The following is a 20244-nucleotide window of genomic DNA, read 5'->3' on the forward strand; positions in this document are numbered from 1 at the left end:
ACAAGACCTGGTGCTGTTGCCAGTTTGTTTTCATTACCTTGAATTTTCCGGGGTGGTGTTTCTGACCCACAGGATGGACCACACACTACAGGTGTTTCTGAAGAGAAAGCAACACAGCGTTTGTTGTGGCCAGTGAGTGCTGCTCTGGGTGACCAGAGAGCTGTTGCACAGTGGGATGTAGAAGGTGCTCATGGAAAGTGGTGATTTAAACTATGCTGGTTGAAGTGACTTTATTTTCTTTTTTCTTTCTCTCTGTGCTTGCAGGTCAGAAGATTCTTCACCACAGAAGTGATGTCTTAGAAACTGTAGTCCTGATCAACCCCTCAGATGAAGCAGTTAGTACTGAGGTAAGACAGAAATACTTCCCTGGATGCATCATAAAAGCTCCATTAAGTGGGCAGGATGAGAGCGGTGAAGGAGATGGTAGTTGAGTGACTGACTCTTCTGCTGACCACTTGCCCAGGTAGGAAGGATATTATCACTAATAGGCAACACGGAAACCAGATCCCTCCCCCTGGTCTTAGATCATATGCAAGAGACCCAAGGTGGCCCACCACTGGAGGAATTAACAGACCAGTGTCTTCACTCACAACACATAACATAGCAAAGAAGGGAGCAAGTCAATTCCAAAACCAGGCCTTGAGGGAAGGAAGAACTCAGGCAATCAGTCCAATCCCAAAGTAATTACCAGGAGACAGCCTCATGAGTCCCTTCCTGTCTCGATCTTGCCCTGCCTGTACTGGGAACTCTACTTGCTGTGAAGAGTCAGGAAGCCCCTTTTGATTCTCAGAATATCCAGACAGCACACACACTGTGTAAGCAGACCTCCCAACTCCAGTGCAAGCTGAGTCAGCTCTTATAGAGGTGGCTTCTTGCCCCACCTCCAAGTTAATGTGGAAGGTAGGGGCACCTGGTGGTGATCTCCTAATCAGTTCCCACCCAAGGCTGGTCTGGATGAAAAGCAGTCAGGAGGGTCTTTCTTGCCTGGTTGTGGACATCATCCATATGCCCACCCTCATTCAGGGATGAGGCTTTAACCCCAGCACTTCACTGACAAACCCCAATACTGTCTTTCAGAGTCTTAGCAGGTTATGAGCAGGTTCTAACTGTGAATGAAAGGACAGGCTAGGAACAAATATAATGAAAACTATCATTCATCCCTTGGTTTTCTCCCTGGTTTCCCAGACTCCTAACAGAATGTCAGAGGCATAGAATAGAAACACCACTGATCCCAGCACTTCTTTTCTCATAAAGAACAAAATTCCCTTCTTGGTGGAGGCAGCTGTGATGAAACTGCATTTGCATTTCTGCTCCTGCATTGATTGGTAACCCTGCATGTCCATTTTATACATGAAATAAGTGCCTGAAGGTGCCCTGACACAAATTTAGGTCTTTGAGAAGCATTACCAGCTATGTGGAGGTGATTCTAAGTTGATCTATCTGTCCTTCAAAACACCATGTGACATGATCAATGGGCTCAGGAGAGTGGCCCTGAAGAGAACTGCCAGTTCAACGTGAACTTGCTAGTGCAGAATCAAAGAAGCGAGCATGCAGCTCAAAGACACAATTGACAAATTTAGCTAGTGAGACTGAAAGTTAAAAAAATAAGGATAATTGCTTTGCTAGCCCATTCTGGGAAGCACTGACGTTGTACCATTTCTGTTGGGAAATGAAGCAGCTCTGCTTGTAGCACATAGTGAAGAATCTAGTTTGTTACCAACCTTAAGTGATATTAAACAAAACCAGGAGGAAGGACTCTGAAACAAATTAGATTTCCGAAGCTGTAATAGTTTAAATAAGTCACCTTAGTTAATGACAACTCATTCACTATAAAACCTATGTATTAAAATCTCTTATGTGATATTAGAGGTACTCAGTAAGGAGCAAGGGGTCAGCTGGGTAGCAACTCTTCATACACTTGGAGTGTCAGACTAGAAAGCTATAAAGTGTGTGTGTGTGTGTGTGTGTGTTTGTGTGTGGAGAGGGGAAAGAGCTGAAGGAACTGCCTAAAGTAGGGAAATGCTACTTCTGTCAGTTTCACTTGTACTTTTGATGGATGACCACATGGAAGAACACAGTCTGGGGCCCTTTAATGACTTCTGAACCCTGGCTTTAGTCCTTTGGCTCTGGAATATATTTGGCTAGGTTACTGTTAATTTCCTCACACTAGACTGTGGAAGGCAATCTTTTGTTTGCTTTTATCTTGCCAAAGTTGTCACAGCCAGAAGTTCCAAGCTGAGATTTACCTTGGCTGACTAAGCAGTACACTGACTGGACACAAGCCAGAACAAGACACTAAGAAAGAGCATGAGAATTAAACTGGAGGTTGGAATAGACATGCTCTGCCCATTATAGCAAATACAGAAATTAGTTTTGTGCATCAAGATATTTCCAGGTTTCATCTGGGCAGACAAGGGTATACCGTGGATCTCTGACTTCACCAGAAGAAGGACTTGAGTCTATCTGTTCAGGAAAAACAAAGGAAAATGATATTAAAAGAAATTCCTTCTAAGCTGGTTGGTAATAGCCAGACTAGTGGTAGTCAGACCATGGTTCTGCCCAAAGCTCTTGTCATGTTCTGTGAGATGCCAATATTCCTTCCAGAAGAGAGGCCAAAAGGGAGAGAGACTGTAGTTCCTCAAAGAAAACACATTTCTGATACCCTCATGAACCTTCCTTCTTAAGAGGTCCCCACTCCATTGCTCTAACGCTCCTGCAACTGTACCATAAGTCTGGGAAACCTCTGATCTGCTATCTCTGTTCACACTCCGTCTTTACTTCCATTTTGACTGAATTTACATCTCACCATTCACTTCCTTAAAACAAACTGGGACTTCAACCAAGGGTAGAGCTGAGCAGAATCATCAGTTTGCAGTACCTCTTCTGAAATGGAGTGGTCCTGATGTCAGATGATTTTCTGGTAGCCTTCAGGAAGTCTTTGCTTATATCAAGGCACAGAATTTATGTCTCTCAAAGGTCTTCCATGTGTATCATATATTATGTTCTGTAATCTGCAAGCATTTATTTAGTACTTTTTTTTTGCCATAGTTTGCTAGGTCTGCAGAACATATTTCATCACCAATCAATACAATAGGTTGAAGGGGCATTACATCACAGCCACATATTAGTGATTGGTCAGGAAATAATTCTACTGTTGGTAAACCTGGTAAGTTTACACCTAAGTTGGCAGACTGCCCAGCATTGCTGCCAGCAAAGAGAGAAAACACAGAAGAGGAAGTCAGTTCTTTCACAGTTTTAATACGGCTAAACCAGACAAGATTTAGAACAACACACATCAGACATCCAGCTGCACTTATCTATATTTTTCTGTGAAATACAAATAGATATACTTGATCCAGAAAGGATATTGCTGAATTTATAATTATTTAGTGCAGTTGGTGACAGACCAGCATTAGTCCTGTGTTTCATTAAAGGTACCTTCTGCTGCTTAGCATCAGGGTCACTTATCTAATACAAGAAGAGTGAAAATGCGGTAGAGTTGGTGTCTTCTATCAGATCCGTACTCTTCCATTCCTCTTTTCTGCTTGTACTGAAAGCACGCGTTGTTCCGCAAAGATTCAGGTCCAGGCTTCTTAGATCAGCCTTCCTGGTGTGAGTGAGATTTATTTAGAGCAACTGATTGCTTAACAATCAATGTAAAAAATTGGAAGAATAGCTTATTAGGAGAGCTGAGGTGATTATGTCATCTCTATGGCGATGCAGCTTGGATCCAGTATCACATGGAGTTGTTCCAGATGGACTCTGATCATTTAGTTTAATAAGTGGATAGCCTCATTCTTGAATCACTATTCTGGTTTACCTAAATCTCAGAGGAATTAGTGCACTTGAAATTCATACCATACCATAAGCTGAACTGTCACCTCTTCAGTGTTGGACAAGTCTTTTGAAGTCTTTTCAAAAAATTTACTCAACAGTACAGGTAGTATGGTTCTTAAATTTAAGTTGATTTCAGCCAACAAAAGTATACTGAATAGATTAATTTATCTCAGCATGCAAGTAAATCTCCCCCTGAGGGGTAAACAGGAATTATTAGTATCTGTAGTGAGGGGCCAGTGTAGTGATGTTCACCTCATTTACAATAGTTAAGAGTTAGTTCAAACTCCAGAAGAAGATTATTTTTCAGTAGCAAAGTTTGTTTATGCCATCAAACATCCACCTAATTTACTACTTTGTATTTAAAAAGGTCTTGGGTTGGCACACTTTAAAAACTTATAGTATCCATAGTTAGTGACATCATGAGATGTAAATAGTATGTGTGACTGTGTCTGAGTGCTGGAAGTTCAAGTTTATGATTGTGGTGAAGCACAGTCATCTTTTAACTTTCTTGATTATTCTGGTTACAACAGAATGACAGGCTAAATATTACATTTTGATGTGTGATTTGTATCTGTTACTTTTCAGTAACATTTTCAAAACTGAATGGCAACTAATGCTAACTCTGGGAAAAGAAAAGCAGCCTTCCTAAAATTGAGCCTGACACATGCAGTTGTCCCTTATTACCATGCAGGACACAGTTTACCAAGGCTGTCCTGATACAGTGCTATTAAAATTCACCAAGGGTTATACAAGGAAGATGTTGGTTCATTGAATATATTGGGTTTTGCATTCAAAGTTTATTCTGTTCTGCTCCTTGCTCTTTTTTTCCATGTCATTAGTTTGGTTTATACATCAGACCTTCTCTCTAATTGTTTTATGTCTCTCCTTTTTCTCTTTCGCACCTTTTTTGTTGTCTTCTATAAACAGGAAATTAGGAAAAGTAAACTGCACGTTCTCAATGGAACATAGAAATGCATTTCTATAACACGTATTTCCCGTGATTGATGTATTTCTCTCCTTCACTCTAGGTGCGCTTAATGATCACAGATGCTGCAAGACACAAGCTCCTGGTACTAACTGGACAGTGCTTTGAAAACACAGGAGAACTCATTCTTCAATCAGGGTCCTTCTCCTTCCAGAACTTCATTGAGATCTTCACGGACCAAGAGGTGTGTTAAAAAAAAAAGCATCTTCCATACATTGCTGTGTGATGTTAGAAGTTTCTAGAAGACTAAAAATGGCCCTCTGTTATTAGAGTTAGCATCAGCAGCCTGATGCTGATACTCTTCACTCTTCATTATAGGCTTTCTTTCAAAACATATATTTAGCTTCCTTTAGATTTGATGTACATTGCTTAACAAAAGAATTAAATTTTAGTTCAAGGAATTAAATAGTAACTTCCAGAAACAGAAAATCAAGGAACCTTTTGACAATGGAAGGAGATAGTGCTGTGTTTAAAATATATAGCTTGTTTATCTCAGGTGCCCATACAAAGGACTCAAATTCAACCTGACACCAGATTTTTGCCTGGCAGCTAGGTAAGAGGTGACATTAAATAAGACAGAGGCTGTCTGTTGGAATAGCTGTAGTTTTTTTGCACCATCTACGTGCTTGGCTTCTTTACAGTGGTGTTTAAAATTCGGTCAGTGAAATCTGTATATCTGGCCAGTTTTATGTACTAAAAAGGTAAGTAGGAAGTATAGCAATATTTAATACTGTTTGTTTCATGACTTATTATTTCTGTCTCTTGCTTAATGTACTGTGTCTGAAAGCTCCCATAGGGCAGGAACCTGTAGGAAACAAGCTGTCATCATTAATTTGGCTTCTGTGTAAAGTATATATTTAAATAAACTATATGGCTGCATCCCTAGGAATTTATTTCCAAAATTAATTAGCAGCATGTCAGTGGAGTGAGATTTGGAAATTCAGCATTCAAAAAGCAAAGCTTGCATGAGCTCCAGCATTATTATATCCATTTGATACACACTATTCTCAAAGCCTCTTTGTTCACTCACTGGTTGTAGATTTGGGGAAAGAGCTGGATTCCTACTCTCTGAAACATGTCTAGTGCCTCAAGCCCACTGGCAGTTTGCAGAGTTACTTCTCTATGATATTGCAGACCCAAACTTCTTGCATCTCTGGCTAATTAGCAACACATAATTACTTCGTGATTTCATGCAAAACTAGGGGCAAGTCCTACTATTACCGCTAGCAAGTGAAGTTGTTGGCTGGAAAGCAGGGTGGGGGTGGTTGCCCAGGAGTTACAGCTGCTGAGTTATTGCCACAGTGGTGGGTGTGCAGGGTGGACTCCCATAGGCTATGAGTGATGCTCACTTGGCTCTTCTCTGTGGTTGGCAGCAGGCTCGCCAGCCAACCAGCATGGCTCTTCGAAAGTGTTGGCTTCCAGATTGTTGCTTCTGAAGCCTTGGGCTCTCACTGCTTCTACAAGATCTCACAAAACCAAAAAAGTTCACATTTGCCGTACTGCAGTCTATGTATGCAACATAGACCCACACAAGTCTATAGGGCTGGGTGGGTTACACCCGAGGGTACTGAATGTTTTGGCAGGGATGCCGCTTTCCATCGCTTATTAGCAGTCCCGGCTAATTAGGGTCCCACTTGACTGGAGGTTAGCAAATGTGACACCTATCCACAAGAAGGGCCAGAAGGAGGATCCAGGGAACTCCAGGCCTGTCAGCCTGACCTTGGTGTCGGGGAAGGTTGTGGATCAGATCATCCTCAGTGCCATTATGTACCATATACAGAACAACAAAGTGATCAGGCCCAGTCAGCATGGGTTTGTTAAAGGCAGACCCTGCTTGACTAACCTGATCTCCTATGAAAAGAGAAACTGCCTAGTGGAAGAGGGAAAGGGTGTGGATGTTGTCTACCTGGATTTCAGTAAGACCTTTAACACTGTTTCACAGAGCATTCTCATGAAAAAAGAAGTCTGCTCATGGCTTAGATGGGCATATGCTCTGCTGGGTCAAGTGGTGCCAAAGGGAGCTAAATCCAATTGGCAGCCAGTCACAAGTGGTGTTCACCAGGACTTGGTATTTGGGCCACTTGTGTTTAACATCTTTGTCAATGACCTTGATGAGAAGATAGAGTACGCCCTCAATAAGTTTGCAGATAAAACCAAATTGGGTGGAAGTGTTATCTGACTGAGGGTAGGAATGCTTTTCAGAGGGACCTGGATAGGGTGGATCAATGGTCCAAGGTCAACTGCATGAAGTTCAACAAGGCCCTTTCTTGGAGGTCCCTTCCAACCTAAATGATTCTATGATTCTATGATTCTAAGGCCAAATGCCTGTTCCTGCACTTGTGCCACAACAACTCCACACAATGCTACATGCTTCGGGAAGAGTGACTGGAGAGTTGCCCAGAAGAAAGGGATCTTGGAATACTGACTGACAACTGGCTAAGTGTGAGCCAGCAGAGTGCCAAGGTGGTCAAGAGGGCCAACAGCTTGTATTAGAAATAATGTGGCCAACAGGCCTATGGGACCAATGGCCACAGGGACGTGATTGTCCCTCTCTGCTTGGTACTGGTAAGGCCACAGCTCATGTGCGGTGTTTATTTTAGGGCCCCTTGCTACAAGAAGGACGCTGATGTTCTGGAGTAGGTCCAGAGAAGGGCAACAAAGCTGGTGAAGGGCCTAGAGCCCAAGTCTTACCAGGATTGGCTTGTGGAACAGGAGTTGTTCAGCCTGGAGAAAAGGAGAGACTTACTTGATGTCTATAGCTACCCTGAAAGGAGGTTGTAGAGAGGTGGATGCCAGTCTCTTCTCCCAAGTAACAGGAGATGGGACAAGAGAAAATGGCCTCAGGTTGTGCCAGGAGAGGCTTAGGTTAGATATTAGGAAAGACTTCTTCACTGAAAGGGTCTTCAAGCACTGGAAGGATGCGATTGGATATGTCAGATGACCTATGCCTGGAATAATTTTTCTCCCACATTTCATTGGGTTGTGCTACCAGTGGCTTAACGCTGTCTTCATTATCTGTGCCAGCTTTTAGGAGCAAAGAAAGCCAGAATTCAGGAGTATGAAATAGAAATCCAGATATGGTATAATATAAACTGGAGAAGACTAATCCCAAACCTTGGCCCAGTATATTCATTAGCCCAGTTTATTACCATATGATTTTTTTTTATCTAGCCAGAAAATTGGCCTGGTATGGGAAACAGTCAGTACTGAAGTTATCTCCTTATGTGTGCAACAGAGTGGGATTCATCCATCCAGAGGAAGTGATCTTTTATACTCTTGTCTCTCTCTAATAATGTGTTTTCAACCCTGATCAGAGACAGCAAAAGGAGTACACTTGAGATCATAAATCAGTTTCAGAGGTGTGGTCTGTGCTACCTTTAGTTTTATTTCTGCAGTAAATAACATGAATGGTTCTGCTGTTTTCCTTATCTTTCTTCCTTTTCATCCTTTTCTCCTTTTATTTTGTTTTACTTTATTTTTTTCCTTTGCTTCTTTTCAGACAAAGCCATATCATATGAGTGAGATTTATTTATACTCCTGTCAAATGGTTTGGGTACTACGCAAATCTGACAAAAGAAGATGGAAAATATTTATTTTCTGCTTTGTTCAGATACGGGTTGGATTATTTTTCTTTGGATAACAGCCATTGCATCGTTGTTGACTTTTATTTTTGGTAAATACTGAAAATAAATTACATAACACAAAGAAAGGAGGTGAGACATGGACACATGGAGGCTCAAAGAAAGCTTATGCAATCAAATATTATTAATTTTTTATATGTTCATTTCTGCCGCTGATTCAGGTTGTGGTCCAAGATTTTACTCAGCTGTAGCATCATCTCTATCATCTTTATGAAAATTATTCTTACAGCTTGAACTGAGAACTGGGTCTTTGCAAAGAAGATTGTGATATTTTGTGTGATAAGGTGATGGCATATTTTGCACTGACATTTTTGTCTGAATTAATTCCTTAATGAAGTTTACCTGATTTGGTGGTCTCTGTGTAAACAGAACAGAAATGGACTACATTTAACCTAACTGTCAGTTAAAACAAAAGTCAATCCAAGTATCTGGGGAACTGGGAGAAAGTATAAAGTATGTCATACATTTCCATATGTGTTTGTCTACTTATGTGGGACCATCAAATACTGTTTTGTAGTTCAGACTGGAACAGAACAACAGCTTTTCATGCTACGGCATAGAATTCCTTGTTTTCTGTTCCTTTATTTCAGCAGCTGCTTTTGGTACGAGCAGTAACTCATTTCTTAGTATACTGGAAAACTCACCTGCAGTCAGCTGGACTAATCTGGGCATGGTGTTGGGCTTTCAAGAGCCAGCCTGCAGAAGGAACTGCAGTAGTGAAAGTGTGGTGGAATACATCTTATGAGAGGAAGGGGTGAGGAAGCCAACTCTGTCCAGGGAAGATGATGGCCTCCTCTGGATTGCAGTTACTCTCTGCTTTATCTCTTAGCTGTTTGAATGGCTCTTGTGGATGGACTGGGGCAGCTGAGAGACTCATGAGCCAATGGTAAAGACAGTGACTTCTGACAGCATTGGCCTCATAGTCCTTATACCCTCTCAGTTCAAAAGCTTGTAATATCCTCCTATAAAGGGTGGAGGAGGGAAGGAGGAACCTTGGCGTTCTGTCATCCTTTGGGCGATAGGGACCAGGAACATGGTCCTTCTTTGTATTTAAAAAAATACAGTAGTAAACTAATTGTCATAACAGCTTCCCTTATCTTCTCTAGGACAAGTACTCACCAGTGGAGAAACAAATGAAAAAAATGTATAATCTATCTGGTCAGGAAATATTATATTCTGACATTAATTGTCATTAAAAAATGAATTTACATGCATCTTCTTGTGTTTTTGTTTTACAACCCTAGATTGGTGAATTATTGAGCACCACACACCCTGCCAACAAAGCCAGCCTAACTCTCTTCTGCCCTGAGGAAGGCGACTGGAAAAATTCCAACCTTGACAGACACAACCTTCAAGATTTTATTAACATTAAACTCAACTCGGCTTCCATATTGCCCGAAATGGAAGGACTCTCTGAATTCACAGAGTATCTCTCAGAATCAGTAGAAGTGCCATCACCTTTTGACATTTTGGAACCACCAATCTCAGGAGGCTTCTTGAAACTCTCCAAACCCTGCTGTTATATTTTCCCAGGGGGAAGAGGGGACTCGGCTTTGTTTGCTGTGAATGGATTCACTATGCTTATTAATGGAGGATCTGAAAGAAAATCTTGCTTCTGGAAAGTTATCCGGCACTTGGACAGGGTAGATTCCATTCTGCTCACTCACATTGGAGATGACAACCTGCCAGGAATCAATACCATGCTTCAGCGAAAAATAGCTGAACTAGAAGAGGAACAGTCCCAAGGGTCTACTGCCAACAGTGACTGGATGAAAAATCTGATCTCACCTGATTTAGGAGTTGTGTTCCTTAATGTACCTGAGAACCTCAAGAACCTGGATCCTAACTTTAGAGTAAAGAGAAGTGTAGAAGAAGCTTGTTTTACTCTCCAGTATTTAAACAAATTGTCTATGAAGCCAGAACCTCTTTTCAGAAATACGGGAAATACCATTGACCCTATCATTTTATTTCAGAAAATGGGAGTTGGCAAACTTGAGATGTATGTGCTAAATCCTGTCAAAAATAGCAAAGAGATGCAATATTTTATGCAGCAGTGGAGTGCCACTAACAAAGATAGAGCTGAATTCCTGCTACCAAATGGCCAAGAACTAGATATCCCATTATCCTACTTCACCTCTGTCTCTTCCCTGATTGTGTGGCATCCAGCTAATCCTGCAGAAAAAATAATACGAGTTCTGTTTCCTGGAAACAGCACACAATATAATATCCTAGAAGGACTAGAAAAACTCAAACATTTAGACTTCCTTAAACAACCTATGGTTACACAAAAAGACCTGACTGGGAACATTGCTAGTCCATCTGTGAAACAAACAAAGCTGAAACAACGAGCAGACAGCAAGGAGAGTCTCAAGCCTGCTGCAAAGATAACACCATCCAAGCCTGTCAGAAAAGAGTCTAAAGAAGAAACAGCAGAGCCCGTGAAGCCTAATCTGGCACCAGAAAAGCCTCAGAAGTTGGAAAGCAAAGAAAAAGTTCCAATTAAAAAAGAGAAACCGGCAAAAGTGGAGGCCAAACCTATAGTGGGGGAAAAAGATGTAACAACTAAAGAAGAATTAGCAAAATCTGAAGGTCCTGAAAAACAAACTACAGATGTAAAACCAAAAGTGTCAAAGGAGAAAGTAGTGAAAAAGGAAGTCAAATCAAAACTTGAAGAAAAGAAAGACGAAAAAGAAAAACCAAAGAAAGAGGTTTCTAAAAAAGAGGAGAAAACCACCATCAAAAAGGAGGAAAAGACCAAAAAAGAAGAGATAAAGACAGAAGTTAAAAAAGAGGTGAAAAAAGAAGAGAAGAAGGAAGCCAAGAGGGAATTAAAGAAAGAATATCCACCAAAGGAAGCTAAAAAAGAAGAGAAGAAGGAAATTAAGAAGGAAGAAAAGGAAGCAAAAAAGGACGTTAAAAAGGTTCTTAAAGAAACAAAGAAGACAACTGCCCCTTTGACTGAAGCCAAAAAGTCAGCAGCAAAGCCTAAATTGCAAAAGAAAGAGGAACCTGCTAAAAGAGAAGCAGTACCTGCTGGAAAGCCAAAGGAAAAAGGAAAAGTTAAGACTGTGAAGAAGGAGATAAAAGTCAGTGGAGCACAAACTGCCCTTGCAGCAGTTGGAGTCACTGCCACAACTCTAGCAGCTGTAGCAGATGCAGAAATTACAGCCAGTGGAAAAGAACTTGAAGCAGAGAGATCACTTATGTCTTCTCCAGAAGATTTAACAAAGGATTTTGAGGAATTAAAAGCTGAAGAAGTAGAAACAATAAAAGAAACAAATCCTCAAGTTGCACTAATAGACGAACTGAAACTCACTGGCACGGTACAAAAAGAAGCCTTCGAAGTACAAAAAGAAAAAATAGATAATGAAGGACCTGCCGAGTCCTCTGATGAAGGCATAACTACCACAGAGGCTGAGGGTGAGTGTGAACAGACACCTGAAGAATTGGAACCTGCGGAAAAGCATCGAGTCGATGACAATGAGAAGTTTGAAGATGAAGGAACTGGCTTGGAAGAATCATCTGAAGCGGGAGATTATGAGGAAAAGGCAGAGACAGAAGAAGCTGAAGAACGAGGTGAAGACGAAGAAGAGAAGACACCACTGGACACCACAAAACCATATATGGAGGAACCAAGAAAAGCTGAAAAGAGCTCAAAAGGAATGGCTGAAGCAGATGCTAACATTAAAGGTGAAAAGTATATTGAAAAGACAGATTACAAGTCATCAGATGAACGGGCTGAGGAAGACAGAGAAGAAGCAATAGAAAAGGCAGAAAATGAAGAGACTGAAGAACAGGAGGAAGACAAAGCAGAAGACATCAGAGATGAGGAGGCAACTGAAAAAACAGAAGCTGAAGATTACGTGATGGCTGTGGTAGACAAAGCTACAGGAGCTGGTGAAGTTGAAGATAAATATGGCCTGCTCATAAGTAGGCCAACAAAACGCGCAGAGCCTCTGTCTCGGGCAGCTGAACTAGCCTCTTCTATCCATGATGAGACATTGCCTGGTGGTTCAGAAAGTGAAAACACTGTTTCTGATGAAGAAAATAGAGAAGATCAACCAGAGGAATTCACTGCTACTTCAGGTTACACACAGTCTACCATTGAAATATCCAGTGAACCAACTCCAATGGATGAAATGTCAACACCTCGAGATGTCATGAGTGATGAAACAAACAATGAGGAAAGTGAGTCACCCTCTCAGGAGTACGTGAACATTACCAAGTATGAGACATCACTGTACTCTCAAGAGTATGGCAGACCTAAGATTTCTTCACTTATGGATGCTCTTAATGGTTTATCTGAAGGATCCAAAACAGAGGCCACAGAAGGTAAAGAATATAATGCCTCAGCTTCCACCATCTCACCACCTTCTTCATTAGAGGAAGACAGATTCTGCAAATCTGCATTCCAAGATGTATACCGTCAAAAAGAAAGTGAAATCCAAGGCACAGACAAGTTAGAAATCAAAGAACCCTATCAAGAAGATGGTGGAAAACATAGTCCAGGCAAGAGTCCAGCTGACAGTTTGTCCCCTGCATCACCTGTTGCCAAGACACCACTGAATGAACGTAGCGTGATCTTTTCACTCACTCCCAATGAAATCAAGTTGACGTCTGAGCCTGTCCTTGTTGCTGCAATGCCTGACGTACTTCAAGAAGCTGCTGAAGAGCACTGTGCAAGCCCTGAAGATAAAACATTAGAAGTCGCATCTCCCTCCCAGTCTGCTGCTGGTAGTGCTGGCCATACACCCTATTATCAGTCTCCAACTGATGAAAAGTCCAGTCAGGTTCCCTCTGAAACCAGTGAAAAGTCCACAGAAGCTCTTGTTAGCTTTGAATTCAGTGAAGACAAAGATAAGTCTGGAAAAACCAGAATAAGCCCTATGGATGAGCCTGTGCCAGATTCAGAATCTCCTATTGAAAAGGTTCTCACACCTCTGCGGAACCCACCACTGATATGTTCAGGGACCACTTATGATACGTTTCTGAGTGCTGATTTAAAGTCTTCCACCAGAGATGGCAGAAGTCCTTCTGAGGGGAAACCTGAGAAAGAAAATTCACCTGTTCAGATGAGCCCTGCTTCTGAAGGCAGCTCTGTGGGCCTTTTCCAAGAAAAACAAGACGAAAAAAGCATGGAGTTTATGGTAATTAAGGAAAGCTTCAGCCTAGAGAGGAAAATGGAGGACACAGAACCCAGCAGCTCCCAGTCTTCACTGGTCTTGGATGAGCGCAAGTTAGCAGGTGATCTCTCACCTACTCAAATAGATATCAGTCAGTTTGGTTCTTTAAAAGAAGATACCAAAATGTCAATTTCTGAAGGCACTGTTTCTGACAAGTCTGCCACTCCTGTTGATGAGGTTGTAGCAGAAGATACCTATTCCCATATAGAAGGAGTAGCTTCTGTCTCCACAGCGTCTGTTGCTACCAGTTCATTTCCAGAACCAACGACTGATGATGTATCTCCTTCTTTGCATGCTGAGGTTGGATCTCCCCATTCTACTGAAGTTGATGATTCCCTTTCAGTGTCAGTTGTACAAACGCCAACAACTTTTCAGGAAACAGAAATGTCTCCATCTAAGGAAGAGTGCCCAAGGCCCATGTCAATTTCTCCACCAGATTTCTCACCTAAAACCGCGAAGTCAAGAACACCAGTGCACGATCACAGATCTCCTGAGCACTCAACTATGTCAGTAGAATTTGGTCAGGAGTCCCCTGAGCAGTCTTTAGCAATGGACTTCAGCAGGCAATCTCCAGAGTATCCTACAGTAGGCACTAGTATGCACCATATATCTGAAAATGGGCCAACAGAAATAGATTATAGTCCTTCAGACATACAGGAGCCTACCTTTGCACGGAAGATGTCTCCTGTAGAGCAGTCCTCTTACTCTCAGGAGAAAGATATTTCAGAAATCATTTCAGTTTCTCAGATTGAAGTTTCATCCTCAACTTCTTCAGCTCATACACCTTCCCAGGTAACTTCACCACTGCCAGAGGAGACTTTTTCAGGTGCTGTTCCGCCCAGAGATATGCCACTACATTCTTCATTTACCTCAGAAAAGGTGCAGAGCCTAGGAGAAAAGCTGTCACCAAAGTCTGACCTATCTCCATTAACTCCACAGGAATCTTCTCCTCTGTACTCTGCTAGTTTTCCGGATTCAGCTCATGCAGTCACAGAAGTAGTGTCAGCTAGTCTCACACCTTCGTTGTCACTGCAAGTGTCTTCTGTCAAAGCGTTTGCTCATGAGGAACCCCTAACAAAGCACAGTCCAGAATCTTTATTCAGCCCAGAAAAAGAAGATTCAGAGAAAAGCAGCAGGTCACCAGAAGAACTTAGTTATTCTTATGAGGCCACAGAGAAAACTGGTAGGTCACAGGAGGATATTAGCTACTCATATGAGGTAGTTGGAAAATCTACTAGATCACCTCAGGCCATGGATTATTCCTATGAGACAACTGGGAAAACCACTAGGTCACCAGGGGCCACAGATTATTCTTATGAGATCATTGAGAAAAGTATGAGGTCATCTGAGGCCACAGATTACTCTTACGAGATGACACGGAAAACCACCAGCTCACCAGGGGCCATGGATTATTCCTACGAGATCACTGGGAAAACCACCAGGTCACATGGAGCCACAGATTATTCCTATGAGACAACGGGGAAAACCACCAAATCACCAGAAGCCGTTAGCTACTGCTATGAGACAGCAGGGAGGGCCACCAGATCACCAGAGGCCATGGCTTACTCCTATGAGCCAACTGGGAAAACCTCCATGTCACCTGAAGCCACAGATTACTCATTTGAGACAACTGGGAGAGCCATCAGGTCACCTGAGGCTGCTAGCTATTCCTATGAAGCAAGTGCACATTTCACTCCGGGAAAATCGCTGGCAGAATCCCGTCAAGACGTTGACTTATGCCTTGTGTCCTCTTGTGAATATAAGCATCCCAAAACTGAACTTTCACCCTCATTTATCAACCCGAACCCCCTTGAGTGGTTTGCAAGTGAAGAACAGTCCCAAGAGCATGGGAAGCCATTAACTCAATCTGGGGGAGCTCAGCCACCTTCTGGGGGAAAGCAGCAAGGGCGGCAGTGTGATGAAACCCCTCCCACGTCCATGAGCGAGTCTGCCCCATCTCAGACTGATTCGGATGTTCCCCCGGAGACTGAGGAATGTCCTTCCATCACTGCAGATGCTAACATTGACTCAGAAGATGAATCAGAAACCATTCCAACGGACAAGACAATTACATACAAGCACATCGACCCGCCACCTGTCCCCATGCAGGATCGCAGCCCTTCCCCTAGGCACCCTGATGTTTCCATGGTTGATCCAGAGGCTCTGCCTGTTGATCAGAATTTAGGTAAACCTTTGAAGAAGGACCTCAAAGAAAAGACAAAGACAAAAAAGCAGAGTACAAAGGCCAAATCATCTTCTCCTGTTAAAAAAAGTGACGGTAAATCAAAACAAGTGGCTTCCCCAAAGCCTGCTATAAAAGAATCTTTAGACAAAATTTCCAAAACACCTTCTCAAAAAAAGAAGGAGTCTGTGGAAAAGGCAACCAAAAATGTCTCTAATCCAGAAGTAAAGTCTCAAGTGGAAGAGAAAGATAAGGACACCAAGAATGCAGCAAATACAACATCCAAGTCGGCAAAGACTGCAACCACAGGTAAAGATGGATAGCAGTTCCCTAGTGTTAATATTTTCTCAGTTGTTGCAGTGAAGTTTGGTTTACTATTGTATCAGCTGAGAATGTGAGAATTTGTAGCAAATACCCAAAGAAAGTTCCAAGTTTTACACATAAATCCAGCTTGTTAATGCCACATTTAAATGTGTGGAATTCACTAATTTAACATTAGTAATCTGAGAAACTTGATGTGTCAGTTTGTTCAGAGAGTACATAAAGTATAAAGAGCTTATTACTAGATGTCTAAACTGTTAACCAGCTAATAGAATTAAAAGTACCAATGTTGTAGAAAGTCTGTAGCAAAGTCAACCGCTTTATTCATTCTATGAAACAAGTAGGCACAGTTCTCTTAACATAAATTAATGCAATTTAATGTTATGGGAGGCAGAGGTACTATCAGCCGTCAGATACCCTTATTACTTTGCTGGTTTAATTTTACATGGAGTATTTTTTTTAAATGCTCCATTTAACACTAGCATGACCACTTTCAGTAACTAAGCATATACATCGTTTAATCCGGTTAAAGTCTTACACCCTCCATGGTGACTGAACATACAGAAAGTTAATGTCATTTTGAATGGCTGTTATGTATTCTAAGTAGTAATAAAATACGAATTAGGTTACTGAAGGAGGCATTGTGCTAATCTGTTATTTCCAGCAGGTCTTGTTAGTCAGTGTTTGGGGGATACCTTGATTTTGCTGTTGTCAGGAGTACTGTTCTGATGAAAACTTTTTTTACAAGGAGCAGGTCTTGGATTTAGTACAAACAAACCAGCATTCAGCTGCCTTTATTTTCCTCATTTTGAGTGGTCCACTGTTCCTTTCTTATGTCGTCATTTGCACAGCTCTGTTTGTAGACATGTTTCAAAGCAGGAGTGTAGTTCCTCACGCTGTACATTGCTCCAGCACTTCAGCTCTGTGTGGGAGTCTTCTTCCTTAAAGCATTCTTCTCAGGTATATGCTAGACTAGAAGTCAAAGCTCTGTTTCATAATTCCGTTTAAGTGTAAAATGTGAGATCCAAAGCTTTATCCAGTGCTTGTATCCACAATTCAGAAAGATAAATCACAGATTTTTCATTACGATAAAAGATTCTGTAACATAACCAGTAGTAAAACTCTCTAATTCAAGAAATCCTGTCGTATCATGATGCTTATTTGGCGTACTTCCCTGTGATGAACTGGAGGACATGCTAGACAACTGTAATGGACTTGGTGGCCTTACAGTATGTGACCATACATAGAGTGTATTGCTCTGGTAATTGTTGCCAAGCTTCATTGTCTGTAACAAGATGGGAAGGCTAATAGGACATAAATGGTGATCATCTGGATAAAATTACTGCTTGAATCCTGATTTTCAGTTCACACCGTGATCCAGTATGTAGCAAAAGCTGATTTTTTTTTTTTTTTTTTGAGTGGTGTTTAAACTTTGAACTTCCGCAAACTGAAGCTTGTCTTAGAACAAATCATGTACTGTACAGCAGCAAAACCATGCTTCTGCCAGCTCTTTGTGTAAAGTGACTAATTTGTATATGCAAATAAGGATCCAGCAGGCAAAAAAACACTTGGTCTCAGTTCTCTGGAGTAATTGCTTTGCAAGTTTCTCTGTCCTCTGGAGTTTTCCTCATACCATCTTTCTGCTCACGTGTAGTATCTACCTGATGCACCTGTAAGGCAGTCTGAGCATTTTTACAGCTGCCATGCTACCATGTCTTGCTATGTCCTGACACCCTAAATCTGAGGACAGCTTCAAATCTGCATGGCTCCTTGTGTAACCCTAGGTTTTATAATCTTTCTTTTGAAAACCCATGCTTCTTAGCCTGGAAAATAATGCCATCATTCACTGAAGGGTAATTCAGTAACCACAGCCCTCTATAGCAGTTGATGTTTATTAGTAGTGTACTACTGAGAGAGGTTCAGACAATTTTTGGTTACGTGGTAGAGAGTTTTTATTGCATTATATAGTTACATTTATTGAGGTTTTTCCTGACGTTACAATCATAACTGGGATACAACAAAGCAGGAGCATGTCATCAGAGGTAAGAGGGTAATGCCATAGTTGGACACATCTCACCTCAGCAGTTATGACAGTGACTATAAATGTGTGTTTTTAAACAGCCCGTGATACATTCTTTTGTTTCATTTCCAAAGGTCCTGGGAATACTAAGGTGACAAAATCTACAGCAGTACCCCCAGGACCTCCAGTATATTTGGATCTGGTGTACATTCCCAACCACAGCAACAGCAAGAATGTTGATGTTGAGTTTTTCAAGAGAGTGCGATCATCCTACTATGTGGTGAGCGGGAATGATCCTGCAGCTGAGGAGCCAAGCAGGGCTGTTCTGGACTCCCTGCTGGAGGGCAAGGCACAGTGGGAGAGTAACATGCAGGTAGGCTTTTCACCAGTATCTCTACCTGGAAATTTAACCTTCTCTGGGAAGCAACTGCAGGAAGCCAGCGCACCTCTGGCATAGACAGTGTCTGCCAGGGAATGGGGTCTCCAAGCTGGACACCCCATTCCAGTGATGATGTGAGAGGACACCCAGGTGAAGCACAGAGCTGCACCACGTTCAGCCACTCCCTTGTTTCTGTCCCTTCTGGTCTGTTTCTGGTGAATAGAAGAGTTGTGGGCTGGTTTACAGGGCCATTTGGCAGTTTCATCTTGTTACTATACCGTATATGATCCAAGTTTGGAAATGTTGCAGATTTTAAGTGGGAAAGACAAGTGAGTGTTTCATGGTTTATATAGCAATCAGGTGCACTTGGAAACTTCATGTGCCTTTCCGTCATGACCAATAAGTAAAAAAAAAATTATTTGGCCATAATGTGAAGAGCTATCAGTGCAGACTACAGACTGCTACTTCTCTGGAAAGCTGCATCTCAGCTTTTTACAAAACCAAGGTCTTATTCTGAGGAACTGCTTCTTTGCAGTCATTTTACTGTACCTGTGTGTTTATTTCCTTTTATCCATATGTTGATTCAAGTACTTATTACACAGAGACCCACTCTTAAAAACATACTTGTTAGAAGGGGCTTCTCACAAAGATGTTTTCTCATCAGGTGTTTCTGTTGTCCATTCCTCAGGACTTCTTTTGTTTTGTGTTGCAGGTGACCTTAATCCCGACCCACGATTCAGAAGTGATGAGGGAATGGTACCAAGAGACCCATGAGAAACAGCAGGACCTCAACATCATGGTTTTGGCAAGCAGCAGCACTGTTGTTATGCAAGATGAATCTTTTCCTGCATGCAAGATTGAACTGTAGGAACAAGACCATGCATCACAAGATTAAATTTTGTTTCCAGAATTTCTTCAGTTTGAAAACACCTTTTCTAAAAATTCAACCCATCTATTTCAACTGCTGAACTGTATACCTGCCAAATGCTATACTGTGTCACAGTGAGGCAAGTCACTAATATTTTTCAGTCTTTGCTGATTGCTAAGGGAAATAACAGTATTCCCACAGTAGGTTTCAAATTACTGCAAAAATACAGATCCAGTTTCATCTCTGCTGAACATTTGGAAACCATGCACTAGCAACGCCAACAGACTTCTGCCAGGTCGAGGCATTTGCCCTCTAAAGAAACACAAAGAAAGAGAAAGAGAGAGAGGGGTAGGAGGAGAAGTAATAAATAATTAAATCTGCATTAGTCTCATGGCAATAGATGTATCGCTTACTGTAGTTTGCTTATGCTTTCACATGAAAATAAAGTTTAAAATTTTTATCAAACTGAGCTATCGCAAGGGGGATACTTTTTTACAGAATTAAGTTAGGTGGAAAATAAAAAGAAACAGAACATGGCTAAGAAGGGACGTACAACCTAAACACTCATCAGCAGTTTTCCACTTTAATTTGAACTGCACACTGGCATACTGTAACAATCATAGGCCAAATATGCATGTAGTCTGCACCCCATCTAGAAGTCTAAAACCTTCCTTTCAACATGCAGAATTGTTGGTCTGAGGCATGCTCCCAGGGAAAGTCCACTCTATCCAGCCAGAACTGACCAGTCCACGTGCTTAACACCCATGTCCACTGTCGATTAACTGAAGCAAAATACCAAAGCAGTCAGGAGAAAATATAGTAGACAAT

General features: G+C 41.7%; 1 protein-coding gene across 1 annotated transcript; it reads left to right on the forward strand.

The window, feature by feature from the left end:
• The first annotated feature begins 252 nt into the window (after window positions 1-252).
• On the forward strand, window positions 253-19908 carry MAP1B (microtubule-associated protein 1B). Its single transcript, XM_008947315.1, has 5 exons — window positions 253-347; window positions 4866-5006; window positions 9708-16137; window positions 18304-18542; window positions 19261-19908. The coding sequence occupies exons 2-5, from the start codon at window positions 4875-4877 to the stop codon at window positions 19414-19416; spliced, it is 6957 nt and encodes a 2318-aa protein (XP_008945563.1). The 5' UTR covers window positions 253-347; window positions 4866-4874; the 3' UTR covers window positions 19417-19908.
• Window positions 19909-20244: the final 336 nt, after the last annotated feature.

The sequence above is a fragment of the Merops nubicus genome, unplaced genomic scaffold, assembly GCF_000691845.1.
Source record: "Merops nubicus isolate BGI_N331 unplaced genomic scaffold, ASM69184v1 scaffold19429, whole genome shotgun sequence".
Classification (NCBI taxonomy): domain Eukaryota; kingdom Metazoa; phylum Chordata; class Aves; order Coraciiformes; family Meropidae; genus Merops; species Merops nubicus.